The 24657-nt window shown below is 35.1% G+C and overlaps 1 protein-coding gene across 1 annotated transcript in view; it reads left to right on the forward strand.

Moving 5' to 3' along the window:
* LOC125073060 (sodium-coupled monocarboxylate transporter 2) overlaps positions 1-16183 on the forward strand; it is a 41120-nt gene extending 24937 nt beyond the window's left edge. The window contains exons 3-10 of the mRNA XM_047683744.1: positions 5330-5472; positions 8676-8878; positions 9683-9814; positions 11228-11587; positions 12159-12289; positions 12555-12805; positions 13252-13391; positions 13854-16183. Coding sequence (XP_047539700.1) covers positions 5330-5472; positions 8676-8878; positions 9683-9814; positions 11228-11587; positions 12159-12289; positions 12555-12805; positions 13252-13391; positions 13854-14208 — 1715 coding nt within the window. The 3' untranslated portion in view covers positions 14209-16183. The remainder of the gene's footprint in view (positions 1-5329; positions 5473-8675; positions 8879-9682; positions 9815-11227; positions 11588-12158; positions 12290-12554; positions 12806-13251; positions 13392-13853) is intronic.
* The last annotated feature ends 8474 nt before the right edge of the window (positions 16184-24657 follow it).

Genomic DNA, 24657 nt, shown 5'->3' on the forward strand with positions numbered 1-24657 from the left:
AGAAGGGCGAGTCCGCTCAGCCGTTATAAAAAAAAAAAACACTTTCAACCATTGGTTATTAATTATTATCATGAGAAAGAATTTTATTAAAATCTTAATTAAACAGCTTGAAAATATTTCATTGTTTAGCTGTTGTTACCGTTCAGGTGAGTACTTATTCTACTACGACAACTATCCAAAATTGTTAAGTATTGTATCGTAACTGTAAATCGGTCTCGTAAGATTAACATAAGGTTAATTTTTGTGAGGTAGAGTCGAAGTTAGATCGAAATAGAATCGGGAGCGTTTCATTGCCGTTATACCTTAGAATTGGCTTCCAGTTTACGAGTATACAGACCACGATATATTATTTGCCAGGATTGAGCCGAGAGACCCCTAGTATAGGTCAACTTAATTTGGGCTCCTATCTCAAGGCGCATGAAAAATATACACTGTAATGTGTATGAGAGAAATTAATAAATGTATTTATAATTATTATTATAAGAGCCGAGATGGCCCAGTGGCTAGAACCCGTGCATTTTAACCGATGATTTCGGGTTCAAACCCAGGCAGGCACCACTGAAATTTCATGTGCTTAATTTGTGTTTATAATTCATCTCGTGCTCGGCGGTGAAGGAAAACATCGTGAGGAAACCTGCATGTGTCTAATTTCAACGAAATTCTGCCATATGTGTATTCCGCCAACCCGCATTGGAGCAGCGTGGTGGAATATGCTCCAAGCCTTCTCCTCAAAGGGAGAGGAGGCCTTTATCCCAGCAGTGGGACATTTACGGGCTGCTAATGCTAATAATTATTATTTACTAGCGTATATCCGAAATGATTTTGTATTAAATACGGCTTTTGAACAAGAATGACAAAACAGTCATCTCCTCGTGAACTTGCTGCGGTTTCAGAATTTTTATTCACATGGTATTGTATAGGAATAATCGCAATATCGTATTACAAAGTAACAAGACGGTGTAATATTTCTTATTTTTTTATAATCACGTGTTTTTTTATACTTCGCACGTGAACAGGCATGACGATACGAAGCCCGATCAATGCGATCCTGTTTGTTCGTTTGAATTAATTTTGACATACGCAAATGAAGCTGTTTAATATTTATTCTATTTTTAAATTACATGACACTAAGAGAATTTCGTTGATTGCTTTTTTTATTATTTTAATTTAGCAAAGGTTTGGTGTTATTATGTCTTATAAAAAAATCATAAAATCTATTTTAGGAAGATAAGCTGAATGACCATGATTTGCTCATAGACACTGTTACTATAAGATGAAATATAAACCACTTCTTACACTACAATGAGCTGCAAACCACTATAACTAAGACTCTATCTCTCTCTATTATTACACTGGCTCACTAGCCCCATGGTTATTATTATATATTTCTTTTTTATTTATTCTATGAAACTGTCACAGACATGTTACCTTGGGGTATCTGTTTGTTATTTTGATTGAGTTTAATGTTTGATATGCCTTTACGCTTTTACATAAATATCGAAATTTCAGGATAACAATTTTTAACTGTCTTCTGTGGACTTATTTATTATGTAATGTATATATGTGTAGTGTAATTGATTTTGGTGGAAACCTGGATTACCAAATAAGTCTAGATGGTATTCAGACACTTAGTCCACGATGGATGAATACATCTCTACTATGGATCGCCATAAAACCATACAAAAAAAAAAAAAATAAAATAAAAAAAAATATATACTGTAATATTCCAAGAATAAAATATTTAATTAAAAAAAAATCATTCATCCATACTCCCCATCGGTACAACAGGAATTAATATCGTAATATACAGTGTTGTTTCGGAAATACCTAACTGAAAAATAAAACAAACCGACACATATATAAAACGCAGCGCCTTTCGGAGGTTTTTCGATATAAATAAATCATATTATACGAGAAGTCCTGTTTCGTAGTTCCACCCGCTTTAAATTTACACGGACTGTAGCGTATTTAGGTTTTATGCATATATTGAAACGTCAATAATTTTATCCATGGTATGATTTTGACGTATGACGTACTTCCCTTATCGTGTGGGCCGCGGTAACGTGTGTATTTTGAGTGCGCCGCGCTTCAAAGTTAGCTAGTGTAACTATATAAAGTATCTTCAAAAGTAAGAGCCCAGATTTCGAGGTAAAAACTCCCCTTTTTACTCATCATAGTACAGTCCACTCATCTCTCGCGCGTAACGGACCTATACTTATAGGAGTATAAATCGAAGTCGTTTCCCGCCGTCTGTATGCTTAGACCTTAAGTAACGCAAAGGTGTTTGATGCGGCTTTCAACAATAAACAGAGTGATTTAAGGCGTATATTATGGTCGAGAAAAGCTGAGAAGCCTCATTGTACCTGTGTGAAGTCGGGATAACTAGTATTCCATCTATTAAGATAGATAAAGTTTAGTTAAATTATGTTTACGTAAAAATTGACCAGCTAACAACCACTGAGTTGCACGCGAAAATTCTCGTTTATTCAACAGATTTTTCCTAATTTCGAAACCTGTTGACAATTTTTGTTTTATTCAATTTCATTGTAAACTGACGACGTCTGTTCGCAAGGCTTACATTTTTTTTTTATTATACAGCCATAGCGCCGCTCTCTGACCGGCCAGTAACTTTTTTTCCGCTCTCTAAAATTTATTATATGTTAAATCATAATTATTTGGTAAATTACAATCATGCATCTACGGCTGGAGCTCTTCAAAATGAGACCATAGCCGCATTTCTTGTGTGCAGCTATTGTCTCATAATCACTGGGACAATAATCGGTTCACGCTATGAATATATAACATTATCTCATTGGCGTCAAATTCCATATTAAATTACGATTGAACAGTTGATTTCCAAATGATAAAATAAGATATTAAACAACGTTTGGTGTTAAAGATCTGAATTTTCAAGTGTTAAAATAAAGGGTCTCCGTAAGGATTGCTATCTTTAATTGTATTAAATTAAAATTCGCATAATAATCCATCACTGAGCTGCTCTTCAAGGTCCAAGGTTGACGTAATTATTCCTCTGGTTAATATTTACTTCGAGGTTTTTTTTTTTAATATTTTTAGGATTCCGTACCTCGAAAGGAAAAAGCAACTCTTTTAAGGTCACTTTGTTGTTTGTCTGTTTGACTGTCTGTCCGTCAGGACTCCTTTTCTCAGGGACGCGTAGAGGTATTAATGAGTATTAAAATTAATACAAGCTACTAATGTCTGCAGCCCCTTGAAGTTGTGTAAAAATCAAACCTATAAATTTACGCAATCAAAAAATATGGCCGTTTATGTTACGTATTGTTTGTCTGTTTGACTGTCTGTCCGTCAGAACCCCTTTTCTCAGGGATGCGTAGAGGTTTTCGTGAGTATTATTAACTATTTAGGTCCGCAGCCCCTTGAAGATCTGTAAAAATCAAACCTCTCAGTTTACGCAATTAATAGGTATGGCCGTTTTTGTTTTATTTTTTAATATCGCAAAGGGAATCAAAACCAATAGGGTACTTCCAACTTCTCGTAAATCTTGTAGCAGAAGTATTGGACGAAAGCCGTAAATTTGTTGTTACATCAGAGTCTGTTTGTTTATCTGGTGGAACGGAACCCTCGGTGGGCGAGTCCGACCCGCACTTGCCCAATTTTTTTTTTTGCAAATAAACTTAATTAATGATGTTTCGTGTATTTGTTGGCCTGATATTAATAAGTACCAATATTAGTACGTGTAACATCCCTTCAACTTTGTATATGTTTTATTGAATTATAGAGAAATATAAAAGATCAAAGTGTTACAGGCATTGAGTTCCTCTGCCGAGACGAAATCTCCCAGTAGCAGTCCGTAGTCATCATAAGAAAATTAGGAAACACTGCCGTGCTTCGGTTTCACGTACGCACGTAAAGGCCCTACGTCCGAACTCTTTTCGATCGTGTCGACTTCGCTATCGGATTATAATAGGGAGGGAATAAAGTGCAATTGTCCACTATACTAAGACATACAGTTGGCTAAGCTCCCTTTAAAATGAATATTATATAATAATAGCCGAAATATAAAGATCATCATTCATCATCATTATAATTATTTTGCGAAATAGACTCCAAATAGAGCTTGACCTGTATTTACATTAAATAAAGGTATTGTATTAGGTATTTAATTAACAGCCTCGAATATAAATTCAATAAATATTACTTTATTTAAAATAAAAAAAAAACTACTTAAGGCTGCACCATCCTCAACATCCATGCACAATGGATGTTGAGGAAGTTGCAACGTCAGATATTCTACCGCCAAACAGCAATGCTCAGTATTATTGTGTTCAGTAACATAACATCTTAGTTATCAAGCTTGGTGGCGTATTGGGGTTGAAAGAAATGGCAAATATTCCTTACGCCATCAATGTGTACGGATGATGTAACCCACCAGGTGGCCCAGTTGCCAGGCGTCCTACCTATAATATAAATGAAAAAAAAAACACAAAACGCCTAAAGCCTTAATGCAAGCATTTCTTAAAATTACCAAATGTTGCACGATATATATAATTTAAAACAGAACACGATATAAGTAAATCGGTGTAAACTTAAATAGTTTATAAATTAATATTTATGGAATTTGACATAATTGAAAAAAAAAAACGTCGTCAATGCTTAGCTATACATAATACGCAGTTTACTCTTATCGCGATGGAATCCACTAAAATTATATTTACGATTCGTTGAAGTGAATCTATACAAAGCCAAATACCTACTTTAAATACTCAATTTGGTTTACATATCATAAGAGTGCTTTAAATTTGAAGTTAGTGTAATTTAATACGGATATTTTTTTAATGTTATAGACCTGGAAAGTAATAAATTTAAGTCAAGTTGCATGTCAAAGTTAGTGATAAAAATTGGTGATTAGTGGTGTTAGGGTTTGGTGCCTGGGTAGGTAATACTTAGTGTTGTTATGTTCCGGTTTGAAGGGTGAGTGACCAAGTGTATCTGCAGATTTTTAGGCACAATATGAGAGATTTTTAATATTTCAGGTAGCAATATGTAGGAGTGGTGGTCACCACTAACAATCATCATCAACAGTAACCTATAAATTTCCCACTGCCGGACTAAGAGCTCTTCTCCCTTTGAGGAGAAGGTTTGATGCTTATTCCACCACGTTGCTCCAATGCGGCTTGGTTTGTTTAAATTAGACACATGCAGGTTTCCTCACGATATTTCCCTTCACCACCGACCACGAGATGAATTATAAACACAAATGGAATACATTAAAATTAGCCATCTGGACATTCAAATAAAAAATGTATTTTTTTTCTCTATATTAAAAGTAGACATTTTTATTTCCTTCCAGGATTCCCATCAGAAATGGTGTACTATGGTTCAGCAATGTGGGAGACATTGTACGGCATGATGCTGGCCTTCCCCTTGGTCTGCTGGATTTTCATACCGGTATATTACCGGCTAAGCACGAACTCCGTGTATGAGTATCTTCAGGTAAGTTTCACTTTTAATATCGCAATATAATCACAAATCAAATTCTTTTCGTCATTTGATAACAATATCAATGAGATTTGAGGTTCAATTATGAAAGCCAACCTAATATTTTTTTACACCATTTTTTGTGTAAGCCTTTCGTGGTAGGGCTTTGTGCAAGCCCGTCTGGGTAGGTCCTTACCCATTCATCAGATATTCTACCGCCAAACAACAATGCTCAGCATTGTTGTGTTCCGGTTGTAACTACAGGCACAAGGGACATAACATCTTTGTACCCAAGGTTGATGGCGCATTGGCGATGTAAGGAATGGTTAATATTTCTTACAGTGTCGTTCGTCCATTGTCTATGGTGTTACTTACCATCAGGTGGCCGATATGTTCCGCCAACCTATACCATAAAAAAACTGAGTATGCCAGTGTAACTACGAGCACAGGGGCTCATTCTTACCATCAGGTGGCTCATTTGTTCGTCTACCTATTAGATAAAAAACAAATATTGTATATATATATATAATATAACTACTGAAACTAATGAAAAGATTTTAATAATTTGATCACCATTACGAAATGAGATAGGATTCATTTTATTTAAATCTAAATAAGATTTAAGTGTTATTATTTCAAGCGAGCGATAAGTGTGTGCGTAATGATTGTAATGCAATATCGAGTATTGACCAATTCATTCACGAAGACGCTCCGCACGTTAAATTTTTATCGTCGAGCATTAGTGTGAGTGCTCGTAGGTGTCTTAGTGTGCGTGTGACTAATAGTAAAGACAGCAAAAAAATACTACTAATAATAATTATATGAATTTGTTACGTTAATTGAAAGCCGAGATGGCCCAGTGGTTAGAACACTTACATCATAACCGATGATTGCGGGTTCAAACAGCCAAGCACCACTGAATTTTCATGTGCTTAATTTGTGTTTATAATTCATCTCGTGCTCGGCGGTGAAGGAAAACATTTTGAGGAAATTGTGCCACATGTGAATCCACCAACCCATATTGGAGCAGCGTGGTCTAATATGCTCCTAACTTTCTCCTCAAATGTAGAGGAGGCCTTAGCCCTGCAGTGGGAAATTTACAGGCTGTACATGTTACATTGATTTAACTTAACAATAAATATTAATTTAATGCTTGGAGAGAATAGTTCCATATCTTATTATGGTGATTGGTAATCTGCCAATCAAGCATATCGGCTGAGTAAGTGTGTTGGAATTCGTTTGATACAAGTAAACAATACGGTCCACACGAATGAAAACGTGTCAACATAATATCTATAGACTAGCGACTCAACCCGGCTTCGCACGGGTGCATTAATAAACACATAATATATACGAATATTATAAAAAACGAATCTAACTCTAAATGTCTTTTTAAATTTGATGTTACTTAGTATGGCGCAATCTTGAACTCCAAGGAAGGTCATAGGCTACTTTTCATACCTGCCATCTGATGCCAACTTTTAAAACGCTAGGGAAATCGCATATGGCAACTAGTATGATATAAATTTAATGTATACCCTATATCACTCATGAGTAACGCAGCTTTCTACCAGTGAAAACATTAGAGAATTACATCGTAAGTACCGGATATTTTGTCTTACATACAAACAAAAAAAAATCTATATAATATTAGTATAGAAGTAGAACAAGAAATTGAAATTACGAATGTGTAATTAAAAATTGCGGCAATCGTTAATTTCAGAATCGAAGTAATCACTTCACAGCGATAAGGTGATATCAAACATTTGCCTTTTATTTAAACTGTGGTATTATTCTGTAAGAACTCACTTGTTATATCGTTTGTGTAGTTTTGAAAAGGCCATATTTTTTCGATTGCATCGTTGGTCTATTGGTTAGGTATATGGCTTCAGATCCCGATCTGGATTGAATTTGTATATAAAAAGTTATTGAGTTTGTCTGTCTGAGAGTCTGTCGAAAAATTCTCGATACTAATTCTCAGTGGAAGTTAAAGGTGTGCCTTTCTGGGCATAAAAATTCGGAAATCTTTCCAGTTGTGTCGGATTTCCCTTGTGTTGAAATTAGACACATGAAGGTTTCCTCACGATGTTTTCCTTCACCGCCGATCATGAGATGGATTATAAACACAAATTAAGCACATTTAACTTTAGTGGGGCTCGCCTGGGTTTGAACCCGCAATCAGCGGTTAAGACGCACGTGTTCTAACCACTAGGCCATTTTGGCCCTGCCATCGGATTATGAGAGTGTACTTGTATTGATAGTATAATAAATATATAATATCATCCTGAATTTTTTTTAAAGAGACTATCGTTTTTATAATGAATCTCGAATCTCAATCGAAAATCCGGTTAACAGTGAAATTACTCTTAGATTGTTTAAGAGCAATTTCACTGAATACCCGTTTCAGATTTCCGGATAATATTGCACAAAAAGTAGCCTCAGTATAAATCTCTTGATCAAATTGCGAACATAAATTATCTCAAGATACCTTTGAAAAAACTGTAATAAAATATATATTTCTCATTATGATATTTGAATACATTATTATTTATAAAAGAATACGGCACGAAGTAATTCGTTCAAGTGATACAAATCAAAATCAATCAAATCAAATAAATCTTTATTTGGACATACACGTTGTACAAATCATTAACAAAATTATATAAAGTAACAAAAGACAAAAATAATGTGATGCCCAAATTGGTAAAGCTTGTGTTGAAACCATTGTTAAATGAGCTTCAACGCTGGTATTCTGTGGTCGCCATTAGCTACGTACGTCACGTCGTAGGTAGCAATAAAAAAAAAGATAAATAAAATAAATAACCACAATTAAAATAATGTTTTTCAAATTAGCACACTATAAGTAAATCAATATGGCGTTGAACTAAATACTAAAAAAAATCTAATCTTAAATGTCCTATGCCATTAATTATATATTAATGTCATTACTTGAGACAAGTTCATTTCTAACCAAAACTGGTTGCTGCGAAGTGCTAGGGCAGTTCAATACATCCCTCACAAACATGAAGAGAATTTTTGAGAGTGCCCAGTGCAATCCTAACGTGAAGCGCTTGCTTCTGTTATAAATGAACTTTTGTAGGTGACTCAATCAGAACACGATTCTCTTAACTGTCTCTAAAATATACAATAAATGCAAAACGAAATAAAATATACTTTATTGGAATTCCTATAAAACACAAGCTTATCATTTTTTCTAGATGAGATTCGGTTCGATTTGGGTGCGACGGTTGGCGGCGGCTACGTTCCTCCTCCGCCAGACCCTGAACCTTGCAGTGACGGTGTATACTCCCACTGTGGCTCTGCACGCTGTACTTGCGCTGCCACATTGGGCATCAGCCGCGGCGCTAACAGTTGTAGCCATCGTTTTCAATCTACTGGGTGGTCTGGCAGCAGCTATAAGGTAAGTCCGTCAAAGACTTAAGCTTGAAGGAATTGATTTATTTGTAAAGTTAATTTAGTTACATGAGACAGAAGATAGATATGGCAAGGAAAGAAAGAGAAAGGAATATTTAGTTAAAATTTTATCTTCTATTACGTGTACAGTGCACGCGCGTTTTTTTTATTTTGTATCTTTGTCTTTCTTGATGAGGCTGAAACATTGAATCAATGAAAAGACTTTGTGCCTGCACAAAGGCACTTGAACTACCATAATGTTAATAATTTGCAATGTTTTGTTCAGCTTGAGAAATTACAGGGTCGAGATATATAACATACTAAATCCCATATGTAGCTGCGTATTGACAGTGTAAGGAATATATTTATATATGTGTGTATTAAAGTGCTAATGTTCATTGACAAAGAATACCGCTCACAATTAATTAACAGAGTGGTTCCTTAAATGAAAAAGGCCATAAGTAAATTGAAAAACAAATTCATACACATCACGTAAGACGTTCTTCGTTGAACTTTTAGGATGACAGTTATGGCCCTCGGGCCAAAGTTATAAATCTATATTAATAATATAAACTGTGTGTCTGTCTGTCTGTTGCTCTTTCACAGTCAAACTGCTAAACCAAATTTGATAAAAGTAATGATGCAAGTTAGCTCCCAAAGGAAGAATTAGTTCTTTATGCTTAACGTCTAACAACCAACCTCTACACAAGTGAAGTCATTCTCGACAACTAGTATATATAAGATCTGAAATTGTACGCTTATTGTTTTATTTAACATTTTTAATAAAATTTACTACTTACTTCACTTTCAGAGCTGACGTGATCCAAACCCTTGCGATGGTGATGGTGAGCGCTGCGTTCATAATCCAGGCAACGGTGACAGCTGGTGGACCACAGCAGGTCTTCAGCGATAATGTCGAGGGAAATAGATTCAAGTTCTTTAAGTAAGTACTTTAAAAAACACAATAACATTTGTTATTTTTTCTTAAGAAACCGTATTAAATATATTTTATACTAAACTGTATAAAATAGAAAGAGACAGAGTAAAAGGGAAAGAGAGGGGAAGGTCGCCCGAAGGGCTAAGGCATAACGTTTTCCTCACGTGACGATTCCTGCCAGTTCACACTGGAAGCCGCGTAAAAGAACTTCGTTTCAAAATGGAATGCGAATATAATATCTCTAAAGCCTTATAACGATTTTCCGTTAAACAAATAGGTTTTCATTCAAAGCATTGATATTTTTGTCGTTGTTCTATATGACTGACTATAGGAAAGGACCGTAATTGTTTAGGAGATATATTTACGAATGTATGTACGTTACAATATACATTTACAATTGAAACAATCTTATAATGAGAGTCTTCACATTGTATTATACGTTGTTTATTTTGCATATGAATTACCTGTTTAGACGTTTATAAATCGTTGGGAATAATGTCTTTCTTTACAAGAGTAAATGAAGCTGGTGTCATTAAGCATATGTTAAGTAATATCCCACTGCTGGGCAGTCTCCCCTTGAAAAGAATATTGATCAATATTTTGTTATTATTGATATTTTGATTGGTTCTTACATACATAAAACATACATAAGCGGCCTGTAAAATTCCCGCTGCTGGGCTAAAGGCCCCCCTTTAAGGAGAAGGTTTTGAGCATATTCCACCACGCTGCTCCAATGCGGGTTAGTGGAATACACATGTGGCAGAATTTCGTTGAAATTAGACACATGCAGGTTTCCTCGCGATGTTTTCCTTCACCGTCGAGCACGAGATGAATTATAAACACAAATTAAGCACATGATAATTCAGTGGTGCCTGCCTGGGTTTGAACCCGAAATCATCGGTTAAGATGCACGCGTTCTAACCACTGGGCCATCTCGGCTCATCTTGGTTCTTACATTTAAACTAATTTTCTAATTTGATACGCAATAAATATCTGTAAGACTACATAAATAGATAGGTATGTCGATTTGAGTCTTGGTGAATCTGTGGTTTGCTAAGCTCTCAACTTCGAGAGAAAAGCGTTTGAAGCTTAGTGCGTTTTTTTTTTTCTTTTTTCTGGCTTTTATTTGTGCCAAAAAGACACAGGTTATTTCGCCAATGTCACGTGCGATGGAGAAGACACGCTAGAGGTTGATCGGTGCGGTCGAGATTGCAGGCTGCTTAGTGCGTTACGTACTGATATCGCGATACACGTGTGACAGACTTTCGTGCAGGTTACGTCACGAGAAAAAAAATCGTTACCGAATCAGTACATCTGCTAAGAAATTTCAGAATAATTACGAAGCTGACTATTAATAATTCCAAAAGTCTAATATTGTACTCTCTGTATATGTTTGTAAAAAAGAAATTATCTTTCCAGCTTCACATGGGACCCGACAGTTAGAGTGGATACGATGTCAGCGTTAGTCGGCCAGCTGTTCATGTCAGTTTCAATTTACGGCTGTCAGCAGACTTTCGTCCAGCGCTACTGTTCCATGTCCAGCGAAACCAGGGTCAAGAGGACCTTGTTGGCGAACGTCCCAGCCGTTTTTGTCTTATTCAGCTTATCCTGGGTCGTTGGTATGGCTCTTTATGCTGTATACAGATATTGTGATCCTTTGATGTCTGGAAGGATTGTTGCTCCTGATGAGGTCTTACCGTTTTACGTTCAAGATCAGTTCTCGTTTCTGCCTGGAATGCTTGGATTGTTTTTGGGCAGTCTATTTAATGGAGCTTTAAGGTGAGTTGATAATCGTCTATACATCGTTTATGTTATAAATTTGAAAGTAAGTTGCTCTTTCACGACTAATCCACAGAGCCGAATTTGATAAAATTTGGTATGCAAGTTTGATTTCCAAGTAAGGACATAGGCTATTTTTTTGCATAACACCTGACGACCAAAACTGCCGCAAAGCGAAGCTGCGGGCAATTACTAGAATCATATATGTATCAATACATTTAAATAATAACGATAAACTATTGATTGATTTGCTAATAAATTCCATAAGAATACTGAAAATCACTTACCGTATATCGTTGTTGTAAAAACCTCGAGTTTAAAAGTTAACTTATATACGATAACGTGTTATCATAAGTTAAAATATTTTTAGATGCGTATTACAATTCCTCACTTAACACGATATTCTGTGGTAAGTTACAGAATTTATTTATTGTTGTAAAACTATGTTTAGCTTACCCAGCTAGACTATTATTAGAAGAAATATTTCATAAAAAAATAATGAAATGAAAACACGAATACATTCTTTCAAAGTGTATTTTCCATTTTAAGTAATGAAATCATTTTTTTTCAGTTTTCTGGTGTCAAATGTGAATTCTATATCTACCGTCACATGGGAAGACTTCGTGTCTCAGGCCCCCGCATTTAAAGGAATCAACGACAAGCAACAGTTAACCGTCATCAAAATTATAGGAATTGTTTATTGTAAGTCATTTTTTTTTAATACAAACTCACTAGAAAAGTTTATACAGCGGTTATATTTAAAATCCTTGATGCAAGAATGTCGTAAATATGTAATACCAATACGTAATTTCAATATAACCCGACCTTTCAAAAGTGCCAACAATATATTTTCAGAGTCCCCTATATATATCCGGGTGAACCAAACGCTAGCGTGATTCAGAAAACTCTTTCATTTTGACTGATCATACATATTTTTTCCTGATGCTAATTCGTTTTAATTTTACAGCGATAGCAATAATGTGCCTCTCCCTCTGCGTGGGGATGGTGGGGGGAGTGATAGAAGGTTCTCTGCTCGTGACCTCCGCGACGTCCGGCGCCTTGCTCGGCGTGTTCCTGCTGGCCGCCATATTCCCGATGGCCAACGGCAAGGGCGCGCTGTGCGGGATGCTGTCGTCGCACTTCATCACGGCGTGGATGGCGACGGGCAGGCTGCTGTATGTTAACGACAGTGTGGCTATGTTGCCCTTATCTGTTGAGGTGAGCTTTTATGGTCTTCATCAATAATTTATTTCTGTATAAACAGGATTCGACATCTTATTTACTTTACTTTTAGTACTTTTTATTAAAGGTATTTATTACAAATTATGCTTTGCGTCGGATTAAATGTTGTGGAAATCTAATGACATACCTTATTAGTGCCATCTTTCAATCCGCGATAACACAAATTGTTTCTATTTTTTAACTTAAAGATCAAAAAGTAAATAATGTAATTTATTTATAGTTCCTTACATAGGCATTACGCCACCAACCTTGGTGGCTAAAATGTTACGTCTTTTATGCCTGTAGTTACACTGGCTCACAGACTCTTCAAAACCGGAACCAAAAATACTATTGCTCCTTGGCACCTTGGTGGTACCTACCCAGATGAAGCCCTACCACGAAGAAAAGTTACCTATTTTGATGCATAAAATTTTGTTTCACAGAATTGTCCTAATGCAACGCTTAGCGTCTTAAGTCCGAAGGCTCTACCAGTAGTTGTGAACCAAACATTAGCTCAGCTCGCTCCAGTGCTACAAGTTTTAGACAGCACTCACGTACCTTACAAACCAAAGGAATCAATTGTGTAAGTAATTTCAAATAATACAATCACACATCACACATGTTTGAAATGAATACACACACGCAAACGCGTGAATACCCACACTGTAAATTTCCCACTGCTGGGCTTAGCGCCTCCTCTCCCTTCGAGGAGAAGTTTTGGAGCATATTTCACCATGTTGCTCCAATGCGGGTTGGCGGAATACACATGTGGCAGAATTTCAACTAAATTAGACACATGCAGGTTTCCTCACGATGTTTTCCTTCACCGCCGAGCACGAGATGAATTATAAACACAAATTAAGCACATGATATTTTACTTCACCGCCGAGCATTAATTGAATTATAATGACAAATTGAGCATATTAACCTTGAACTCGAAATCATCGGCTAAAATTCACGTCTTGCAACCAGTTATTATGGATAATTACGGCAACACAGATCATACAATTTAACGACATTATAAAAATATTTCTTATGCTTGCAGATTCACAGCATTAATGAAGATGTATTCAGTATCCTACATGTGGTACGCAGTGATTGGTACAGTAACATGTGTCACCGTCGGAGTAATCATCGGCCTCATAACTGGTACAGAAAAAGACGCATTTGACGAGCTACTTTTACATCCGTTAGTGGCGAAAATCGGTCGAAAGATGCCTGGCCGAAAGCGAATATTTAAAACGCAGGTAGAAGAAAAAGTTTCAGAGGAAAAGGAACAGTCTGACAAAACTGACGAAACGGTGGTCGAAGATAAACAGCCAGCCGTATTTTTAACTAATGGGAGTAGATTGTTTGAAACGTATGAGAGAAAAACTTTCCCTGTCAGGACAAGACTTTGATTGCATTTGATTGTATTAAGTATTATAGCAAGAGTATGATACCAATACTGAAGATTTCTCTGGCTTTATGAAAAAAAAAGTCTCAGGAACTTTGTGAGAATCGCAAATGCTTTAGAAAGATTCGTATCGTCGTAAAAGTAGATAGTTTTTAGTAAATTGAAATAAACTAGGGGCTATGAAACTTAAAGGAAATATAATTAAACTTTTATCATAGAAATTAATATTTAGTTTTGGAATTAAAAATGTGCCTTGTAAGTTTTTTTAGCGAATCGTTACGTCGGTGAAAACGTCTCGTGTTGAAAACGCGAAGTATTTATTTAGATATATAAGTAGGCAAAAATTAATAAAGGGCCCAGCCTTCTAATAGCCTAAATCAGGGGCTTATCGTTAGAGTAGTTAAACCACCTTATGCCCCTGATTTGTTATTGTTGTGATAATAGAATAGATTGTTGTAAGTGTAATATGTATATATATGTATATATGTAGATTAACGTAACCCGAATTTAAGTGCCTCGAACTATGTGTTATTTAAATATGAATGGGAGGTATATGCCTTTTAATTATTATTATTATTAATAACTAATTATTTTATCTTAATATTAATTATACTAAGTTTTATTTTAAGAAAATATTATGATTCATATATATTAAGTTATTGATAAAAATATATGTTTTAGATTTTATATAAAACTTGCAAAAACCGTCAGACTATGCACTGGGGGTCAATCCTACTAACTTATAAAGGTTTTTGATACGTTACCGATCCAACTTCGACAATACGAATATAAAATAATCGTAACTGAGGGTCAATTCTACTTATTTATATATGTTTTGATACGATCATTATTTTTCTATCCAACTTGAACTGAACTGCAACTAGATAACAGTTAGTTGAATAGGACAATGGCTGAAAAATTATACACATATACAAATACAAAAAAGCTATGTCAATCAAATACAATTAATATTATACGTACATATATATCTCGCCTGAAATTCAACAATTACTAGCTCGACGCATTTTTATCATCTATATAATCTTGTGTTGAGTACTGAGTTTTTTTTTTAAACTACAGGCACAAAGGTTATAACATCTCAGCTCCCAAGGTTGGTGGCGCATTGGCGATGTAAGGTTTGGTTAATATTTCATACAGCGCTAATGTCTGTGGGCGGTGATGACCACTTACCATCAGGTGGATCATTTGTTCGTCCCGAGCTATATCATAGAAAAAAAAAACAAACGGCTGAATGGTAATCGAATCGGAATATCATCAACGATTCTATCACGATGAAGTGTTAATATTTTAGTAGAATTGACTGGTTGTCTGTATAATTATGCCAATAACTGTTATAGTGTATTGTTGGTTGGCTGGTGTAGATGTTGTTCGGCTGCAGTGTATAGTGGGTAGTGTAATAATCCACTTAAAATATAAATATTGTGATGTCATATGGTGTAAAAGCCTACAAATATTAAATAGATACTTACAGATACCTTGGATATCTGAACGCATCATCCATAAGTGCAAAACTTTGGGTGTGTTGAGAGTAAAACTTCAATATCGATACTGAGTGCAACGTTTGCATGTAATGTTTGTTAGAAATGTTTCTGACGCATAAGTATTACATTATTTTCTAAATATAAGTTACCTTTGTGTAGTCTGAGCGTGTGATAATAATATTTTAAACAATGTACTTATGTGATAGTACGCAGTATTAGAAAACGAATGAGAATTGTGAATATTTTTGTAGAAATTGTATTTATATTTTGTACATGAATGTTTAATCACCAATTTCTGAAAAACTGTTTAAAGTCAGATTTATTAATAAAATACTGGACGCTTATTGGTCGCCTATCACGTCATTGTCAGTCAATTGACCAATGACATTAAATATTTAAATCAAATTCATTATTCACACTTTGGCATGTATTTCAGAAACTGGAGGTAATGATCGTAATACATGATATACAAATCAAGTGTCGTTTTATTTTACCCTTACATCTTATTCTGAAGTCGCGCTCTAATAGTTTAGTTGTGTTATTAAATCTACCCAAGAAACTCAGTACAAATCACTAAAGTACTGACTATCAAACTGAACCTGCGATTTTACCGGCGTGAAATTTATAAAACTTTACCTATGGCACATAAACCATCCCCCCAGTTTGACCCCTCGAGGTGTCCAGGACACAGACTATCTAAATACCAAATTTCATGTAAATCAGTTCAGTTTAAACGTGACGGGACAGACATTAGTATAGATTCAACAAGGTTTAACAAGGTATACTGAATAATAATCATTTTCGGCATCATATTAAATGTTAAGCTACTGCCTGATATTATAGACAACTACAGGCACATGGAACATCTTAGTTTCCAAGGTTGGTGACGCATTGGTAATTTAAGGTTTGGTTAATATTTCTTACAGCGCTAAATTGTCTTTAGGCGGTGGTGACCACTTACCATCAGGTGCCCGTGCCCATATTTGCCCGTCTGCAATAATATTGAATGGGTCCAAAGCTTGTGCAAGGTAAGGGGTCAGGATTAAATCCGTAACTTTCACGTCGCAAGGCCCCTGTATCGTTAAACTATATTGCCCCGAATTCATTATTTGCAGACGAAACCGCAAGAAACATTGTTATATAATATTATGATGTGTAGTTGTGGCGGAATACCAAATGTAGGTCATGAGAACCATTAGGCTTTCATTAAAGCGAGCCAACTGTCTCCAAGATTTGCATAAGACATTTTGGTCGAACTTCCATTGAATTTGTCGCGCGATATATTATCAAACTTGACTATCGTTAGGAATGAATTTTCTCGGCAAAACTGTTTTTATAATAGATTCTTTCTAGAATATCCAACTAGAAACGGAATTGTTTTTTATTATTTTCAATCAATCATATTCCTTGTATTAAAAGTCATAATTGGTAGCGGGGTTCCGCGGGGCACTAAGCTCGTAGAACTGCCTTAGAAAAATTCTTCAATTGCTATCACGAATCAGAATACGTACCATAGGTTGCCCTACAAGGTAGACTTCCGAACCACCTAGAGAACCCTCAACAACGCAATTTCTAAGGCATTTTCTGCCTTGCACACTGTGGAACCAGCTTTCGGCAGCGGTTTTTCCGAAACGATACAAATAATTAATCATACAACTTGGCAGCCTTCAAGAAAAGAGTCTCCACGTTTCTTAAAGGTCGGCAACGCAAATGCAAACCTAGTGAAGCACGTGTCCATGGGCGGTGTAGTCACTTTCCATCAGGTAAACCTCTTGTCCGTTTACCAACTATAGCATAAATAAAAAGACTGATCATCTTGCGAGGGTCACGGGAAGTAGCTAGATGCGGGAAATTCTTGGAAGAGCCCTTTGACCTCAGTGGACGTCCGGCTGGAAAGATGAAAAGATCCAACTCATTATATTTCTCAAGTGCCGAGTAGGAGATGATCTATAATCTCATCAAATCTTAGTGGTGCTCGATGAGGTTTGACTCGCAATCTGGGGTAACGTTCTAGCCACTGGGCTGTGCCACGGTTCGATGACCTTTATAATTACTTTTTATTAAATATATAGTACTGAGCCAAGATGGCCCAGTGGCTAGAACGCGTGCATCTTCACCGATGATTTCGGGTTCAACCCCAGGCAGGCACCACTGAAATTTCATGTGCTTAATTTGTGTTTATAATTCATCTCGTGCTCGGCGGTGAAGGAAAACATCGTGAGGAAACCTCCATGTGTCTAATTTCAACGAAATTCTGCCACATGTGTATTTCGCCAACCCGCATTGGAGCAGAGTGGTGGAATTTGCTCCGAACCTTCTCCTCAAAGGGAGAGGAGGCCTCTATCCCAGCAGTGGGACATTTACGGGCTGTTAATGCTAAAAAAAAAAATATATAGTTCGCTGTTACACGACACAAGCGTTTGTGGCCTTAATATAATTATATTCATGAAATATTACCTATAATATATAATGATGAGGTTGATTCTGTTTATTACATTATAACCTTTTCCGGTTTCACGCGAAATCTATAATACTGATTTATATGCGTTATTAACGTTTAATAAATAGTTATTGGTGTTCTATTGTAATATTGTATGATTCCTCAATTATGGTGAAATAAGGTTGGGGTGAATCCACGATGCCGTTAATTCAAATTATTTACATAATATTAATCCTTATATCGTAAATCCTTTGGTATTTTTTATTTATATAAGTATAAATCTCACAAGACGCACACGAAAGGACGTACTTAAGCGACGTAAATGTATTAGCATTAGTGCCTCGTTGCTAAACCCCAATAGAAAAATTATTGGATTTTTTTGTTGATAAATTCTCAGTCCGCATGGAGTCTAAGAGTTGGCAGTCTTGATACTCCCATAAAGCGGAAATAACGTAATTACGTTGATCTTGATCTCATCATTCATGAAAACATGTGATTTATTTTATAATGCAAATGCTAATTTAGTTAATTACGTCTTTTGTGTTTTTTTTTAAACATAAAGTTTTAAAATTACTTTGTTTGCTATTTTTATTTAAATGTTTGTGTTTTTTTTTTGATATATTTAAATGTACATACTACTTTTAGAAATTTTCTGTGAGAATTATGTGTTCTCCTGTAGTCGTACATAGTTTTAATTTAATGTAAAGTAAGTTTTGTATGTATATTATGTACGACTGTTGGGGATCCAAATATAAGAATTAATATCAAAATCAAAATATTATCATTTCAAGTAGGCTCGTAAAAACAGTTTCGAATTATCATGTAGTGAACTAAATTTAGAACTACCGGTTCGAAAATTGGATTCAAGTAAAAAAAAAATAAAACAATTTTGTAGGATTTTTCGTTTCATTTTCACAGTGAAAAAATAGATAGGAATTGTATTTGAGCTCATATTTGTGTGAATATTATGTTCCACGCAGTTTCGAGAAGGCGAATAAATAGCTTCGATAATGATTGTACTGAAATACCTAAAAAAAAAATTACCTACATCGGATGCATTCACATAGACACGTTACGTCCTGTCCGACTGAGAACGACCATCACTTTTAAAGGATAACATTTTACCTCCTATTATAAACATACATAGTACCAGATCAAATATAGAATACATTTTGCTTATAACATGTGGATAGCAAGCTTTACAAGTTTTCCGTTAAAGCTACGATGGTCTAAACGTTTTAAAGTTTAAACGGTCGGGGTGATTTCAACCCTTGAATTTCAGTTTGTTAAAGTATGTTAATACTTCGAAAACCAGTCACGTAGAACGCACGGAAACTGAGCTTAATATTATTTATTTGAATGAATGAATAAAACATACAATTATTTGTTTAACGTCATATTTAAATTAAAAACGAATTCAGATTAAGTAAAAATTATTAACAGTACATTCTACTGAACTCATATGAATGAAAAAGTATTATAAGGTTGAAAAAATAAATGTGGCTGTCACGAATACTAGCATAAGATTGCGTTATCTCATTTGCCGTCACGGCTATCATCATTACAATGTCGCTTACCGCTGTCTGTCCCTATGTATGCTTTGATCTTTAAAATGACGCAACGGTTTTTGATGCTGGTTTTTTTAATAGATAGATCAAGTCAAGAGGAAGTTTTATATGTATAAGACATGCACAACAAAGTAGAGAAACACATTTTTTGAACCCTACGAGATATATCAATATGATGTACTACAGTAATGTAAAAACACATTAAAAAAGTCTTCAAAAAAGTCCACGGTGGTATATCTCTTAGGGATAACCCACAATAGCCATTTTTTATCCCTTACTTTTAACGAGAAATAATGACTTAATTTCGAAGCGATTTTAAGCAATACAGCATTAATACTTATACAATTAAGTACCTTAAATACGTTGTGTACTTAATATAGATCAATATAGTCCTTTACAGCATGTAATTTAAATTAATATTTTCGAAGATATTACAGATTTAACGCAGTGACTCAGTGGATTGTATTGTCTAATGATTGAAAAACTGTGAACGTTGATACTATTGATACTAGCTGATACTAAATATATTACAGAATGTCTTACATTCTGTAATATATTTAGTATCAGCATTACACCCGTGCAAAGCCGGAGTGGGTCGCTAGTTTTACTATAAAGCATGCTTGTTGTAACATTAAAAAAATTGTTAACAAGAACCTGGAATTTGAAGCTGCAAGCTTGTTTATTTGGATCATTCCCGAGGCTCGGTCAGCACGAAACCTCTAAACGTCCTACATCTAAATTATCCGATCGTTTCGGATTTGCAGCCCCATTAAGAGAAGGGAGAAGTAGAGGATCCAGTTGTGAGTGCGCATATTTGTAATCTAAAATAATCAGAGCTGAAGCTCTTCTTAAAATGCAGTGACCGAAATTGGTAATAGAAAGCCAACATTTGTTACAATATTTGATTTAAATTTGTTGGTTACCAATATCATAAATTATCTTTTTCTCTATTGATAATAGCAATACTGGCTTAGAGTTAGTTAACATTACGAGAAATATTGTGAATACCAATTGAACACGTAAAGTTTCAGCAGTAATTACTCAGATTTGAAACCGCGATCTTTGATTAAAATTCACGTGGAATCCGGGATCTCAATTCATTTGTTAAGAATATATATTATTCAATTAACATACATCAATTGGTTAAATTAAACTTTATATTTCGTCCAATGAATAATTCAAGGACCCTTTCGGTCAGAATTATAATAACAATTGCCCGAACCTCAACGTAGGTAATACTTATGAATATATTTAAATATTGAGGAGTTCATAATACCTTATATGTTACCTATTGGATCTGAAGAGCCGAGATGGCCCAGAAGAGCCGAGATGGCCCAGTGGTTAGAATGCGTGCATCTTAACCGATGATTTCGGGTTCAATCCCAGGCACTGAATTTTTGTGTGCTTAATTTGTGTTCATAATTCATCTCGTGCTCGGCGGTGAAGGAAAACATCGTCAGGAAACCTGCATGTGTCTAATTTCAATGAAATTCTGCCACATGTGTATTCCACCAACCCGCAATGGAGCAGCGTGGTGGAATATGCTCAAAACCTTCTCCTCAAAGGGAGAGGCCTTAGCCCAGCATTGGGAAATTTACAGGCTGTTAATGTAATTAATTGAACTGAAATATCCATAAAAAAATATTGGAATCAGTGCAACAGTTTAGGGGAAGGTCAGTTACATAAAAAATATAAAAGTAGCCTTTACTTGGTAGGCAAGCCTGTCTGGGTAGCTACAACCCAGTCATTGTATATTCTAAGGTCAAGAGGCAACACTTAGTATTTTTGTGTTACAGTTTGAAGGTAGTGTGACTCAGAGTAACTGACAAATATACTGAGTACTACTGTTTGTCGGTAGAATGACTGTTTTGTGTAAGGTACCTACCCAGATGGGCTTTCACAAAGTCCTACAAAACACATGATAGTACACGTGTAAAACTCTGTATTGTCCCACTCATATTAGTCTGATGGGGTGATTAATCGGAAACAATCGTGTTATGATTCAGGTGCAAGATTAACGGGTTTTGGTGCTAACCAAGATAACTAATTTAAACGAATTATAACCACAAATTAACCACAAAAAATCCGTGGTGTCTGCACACGAAAACCTAAATATTTTATTACCCCTAATGAATTCGTACTACATATTTATCTTGAATCTAAATTACACAAAATTTTGATAATATATTTTAGATAATTTTATTTAATTTATTCTAAAAAAAAAAAACTTGGTGGTCTTTGGATAGGCCATATAGGTCAAAATCAAAATCAAAATATACTTTATTCAAGTAGGCTTTTAACAAACTATTTAAAGTAAAGCTACCACCGGTTAGGAATGTAGATTCTACCGAGAAGAACCGGCAAGAAACTCAGTAGTTACTCTTTTTCAATATCTAAAAATACAGTCATGTTAGTTAAATACAATTATATTTGTATGTTATGTCTCCTGCCTGGAAGTCATCAAGCATTAACTCCAGGCTACGAATTGACGGTGGTTTATATTTCTTACGATGACTTACCATCAAGTAGCACATTTGCCAGTCTCTCTACCAATCTTAATGTAGAGTCTAGTTCTACCAGTGCGAAAAGGGTACCCATTAAAATAAAATAAATATACTATTTCCAACTAAAGCCAAAGGTTCCATGTCTATGGTTTGCTAAACAGTCTGGCACAGACGTTAAACTTTTTCTTCACAGCTAAAAAATATTTTCCCTCTAATGAGCGGGTTGCGGTAAAAATAGAGACCATTATTTTGTATGAAATCGTGACTCGGGTCAAGGATACGTGTCAACTTTTTGTCGTTAGGATACAGAGATATAAATCCTAATACTACAAATGCTGATCTGCGTTTGTTTGTCTTAACTTCTCAACGTTTTTAGGGGTCCAGGGAAGGACTCTGTGTGCTTAACAGCTCTCACTCATGCGTGGGTGCAGGTGCGGGCGAAAACTTGTGTCTCAAAACGATTGATTGTGATTTTTGGATTGTTGCATTATCTTTCTAGTACCGAGTCATTGTCAAGTACAATCCATTAACACCATAATCTTTATAAGCTGTTTTGCGTTTTAGCTTAAAAGGTCAAATGTAACAAAGTTTTCTGATTTGAGTAACCTTATTATTATTATTAGATCTTTGATCTTAAGGAGCATCAGACCCAAGAATAAATTTGTCCTATCTTTTGTCACTAGTTTTATGATTTTTTTTTACTAAAGATTTATTATGGAATCGTCATAAAGGTTATTGTTTTTTAAATATATTAAAAAAAAAAATTACAAAATAAAAAAGGTAAGTCAACATCCAATAAATAATCTCTTCAGAAGGACCATTCCCATACCACTTAAGTACGCGTAGATCCTAGTTTCGAAGAATTTTATTTGTAGTATTAAAAAATTCTCAGCGTTACACATACTTTTAGTGACATTGTATAAATGGAACTAAGAATACTGTTTAATTATAAGTAATATAATTTTCATTTAAATATAATCAGACGTTATTAATTTATTGCATTGTGAGAAAACTATATTTTATATATCAGTGCCCCGTAGATATTATAGACTTTCTGTTCAACAATATAAATATTATAACAAAGAGCACATTTTTGTAAAGTCACTACGACGCAGTCGTGCCTCGACATTTTACTTAATTATTATTTCGAGTTATAGGCAAATGAGGACCTGTTTTTAATTTTGAAATAAAGGCCAAAAATACATATGATTACGCACGCATGTTATTATTTATTTTTTGTAAGTTGCCAAAGGCTACGGCAGAAATTTAAGGGAAGGTTCCTGACACGCAGTTATCTTATCAGGAGCTAGGGCTACATTGTTCTGTGCATACTTCATGCATAGGAGCTATGACTTCACCTCACGACTTCAGCGTAGAAACTTCCAACTTCCAGACATCGGGCTCTAGCTGAGAATTTTCTACTACAAAAACCCAATAACAATTTATCGAACCAACCCGAGTTTTGAACCCAGGTCCTCGCTATCTATATATCTAGCCATATACATATCTACCAACAAGACCGGTATAGTAAAAGTAACTATAGTACTTTTACTATTTCATATATTATAAAGCAAAAGTAACTTCATATCAACCGGACGTCTCGTGACACCTATAGTATCTTTCTCATTCTTTGTTATGGAAAATATTTTTTCCGTCATACATCAGATTTGTAAAGCCGTATAGCCTTCGTTATTTCGCCCTTGTGCCAAATGAATTCGTACAAATAACTCAGGGTTGGCACTTAGGATTAGTGGCTTAGGCATACTTTCGTTTGACCCAGGTTTTTATGAAGATTTTAGTTTGTTACAATATTGTATTTTTATTTACAGTCTTAGTTTTTATAGATATACGTGATTTGGTAATAAAATATGTTAATCAATAATTCATAAAACATTACTTATGTTAGTTGAATTTAAAATACAATAATGATATACTTTTTAAAAAAGATCGCGAGGTCGAATGTACTTTGGTGAAATTAATCGCCAAAAAAAAAAACAAATTATTTCTTTAATTCCCAATATACTGCCAAGGATGACATTTGAACAAATAGAAATATGTCTCTTGTGCGTATAATTAAGTATATATGTGATACCTTTACAGCAAGCATTTTTTTTATTCCTCAAATGGTTTTTCTTCTAGTTAGTAAAAATCTGAATGTATATTTCAACGGTTTTTTGTAATTCATGGAAATGAGAAAAATTACGTCAGCGGTCTTATCGTCTAAAAAAAACTATAGAAGGCAGAACCCTGGACGTAAAGAATTTTCTATCCGATATTTTTACAAGGATCTAAACATCAACCATAGAGGTATACTTGAACAAATCATAGGAGTGCTATAAAGAATGCGTCTTTTCAAAAAATTTGAAGCCGTGTCGATTATTAACGCAACGCAAACTTAGTGACTGGCGTAACCGCGGTATCTGTCGCTAGACAGACGCA

Source organism: Vanessa atalanta, chromosome 23, assembly GCF_905147765.1.
Source record: "Vanessa atalanta chromosome 23, ilVanAtal1.2, whole genome shotgun sequence".
Lineage (NCBI taxonomy): Eukaryota > Metazoa > Arthropoda > Insecta > Lepidoptera > Nymphalidae > Vanessa > Vanessa atalanta.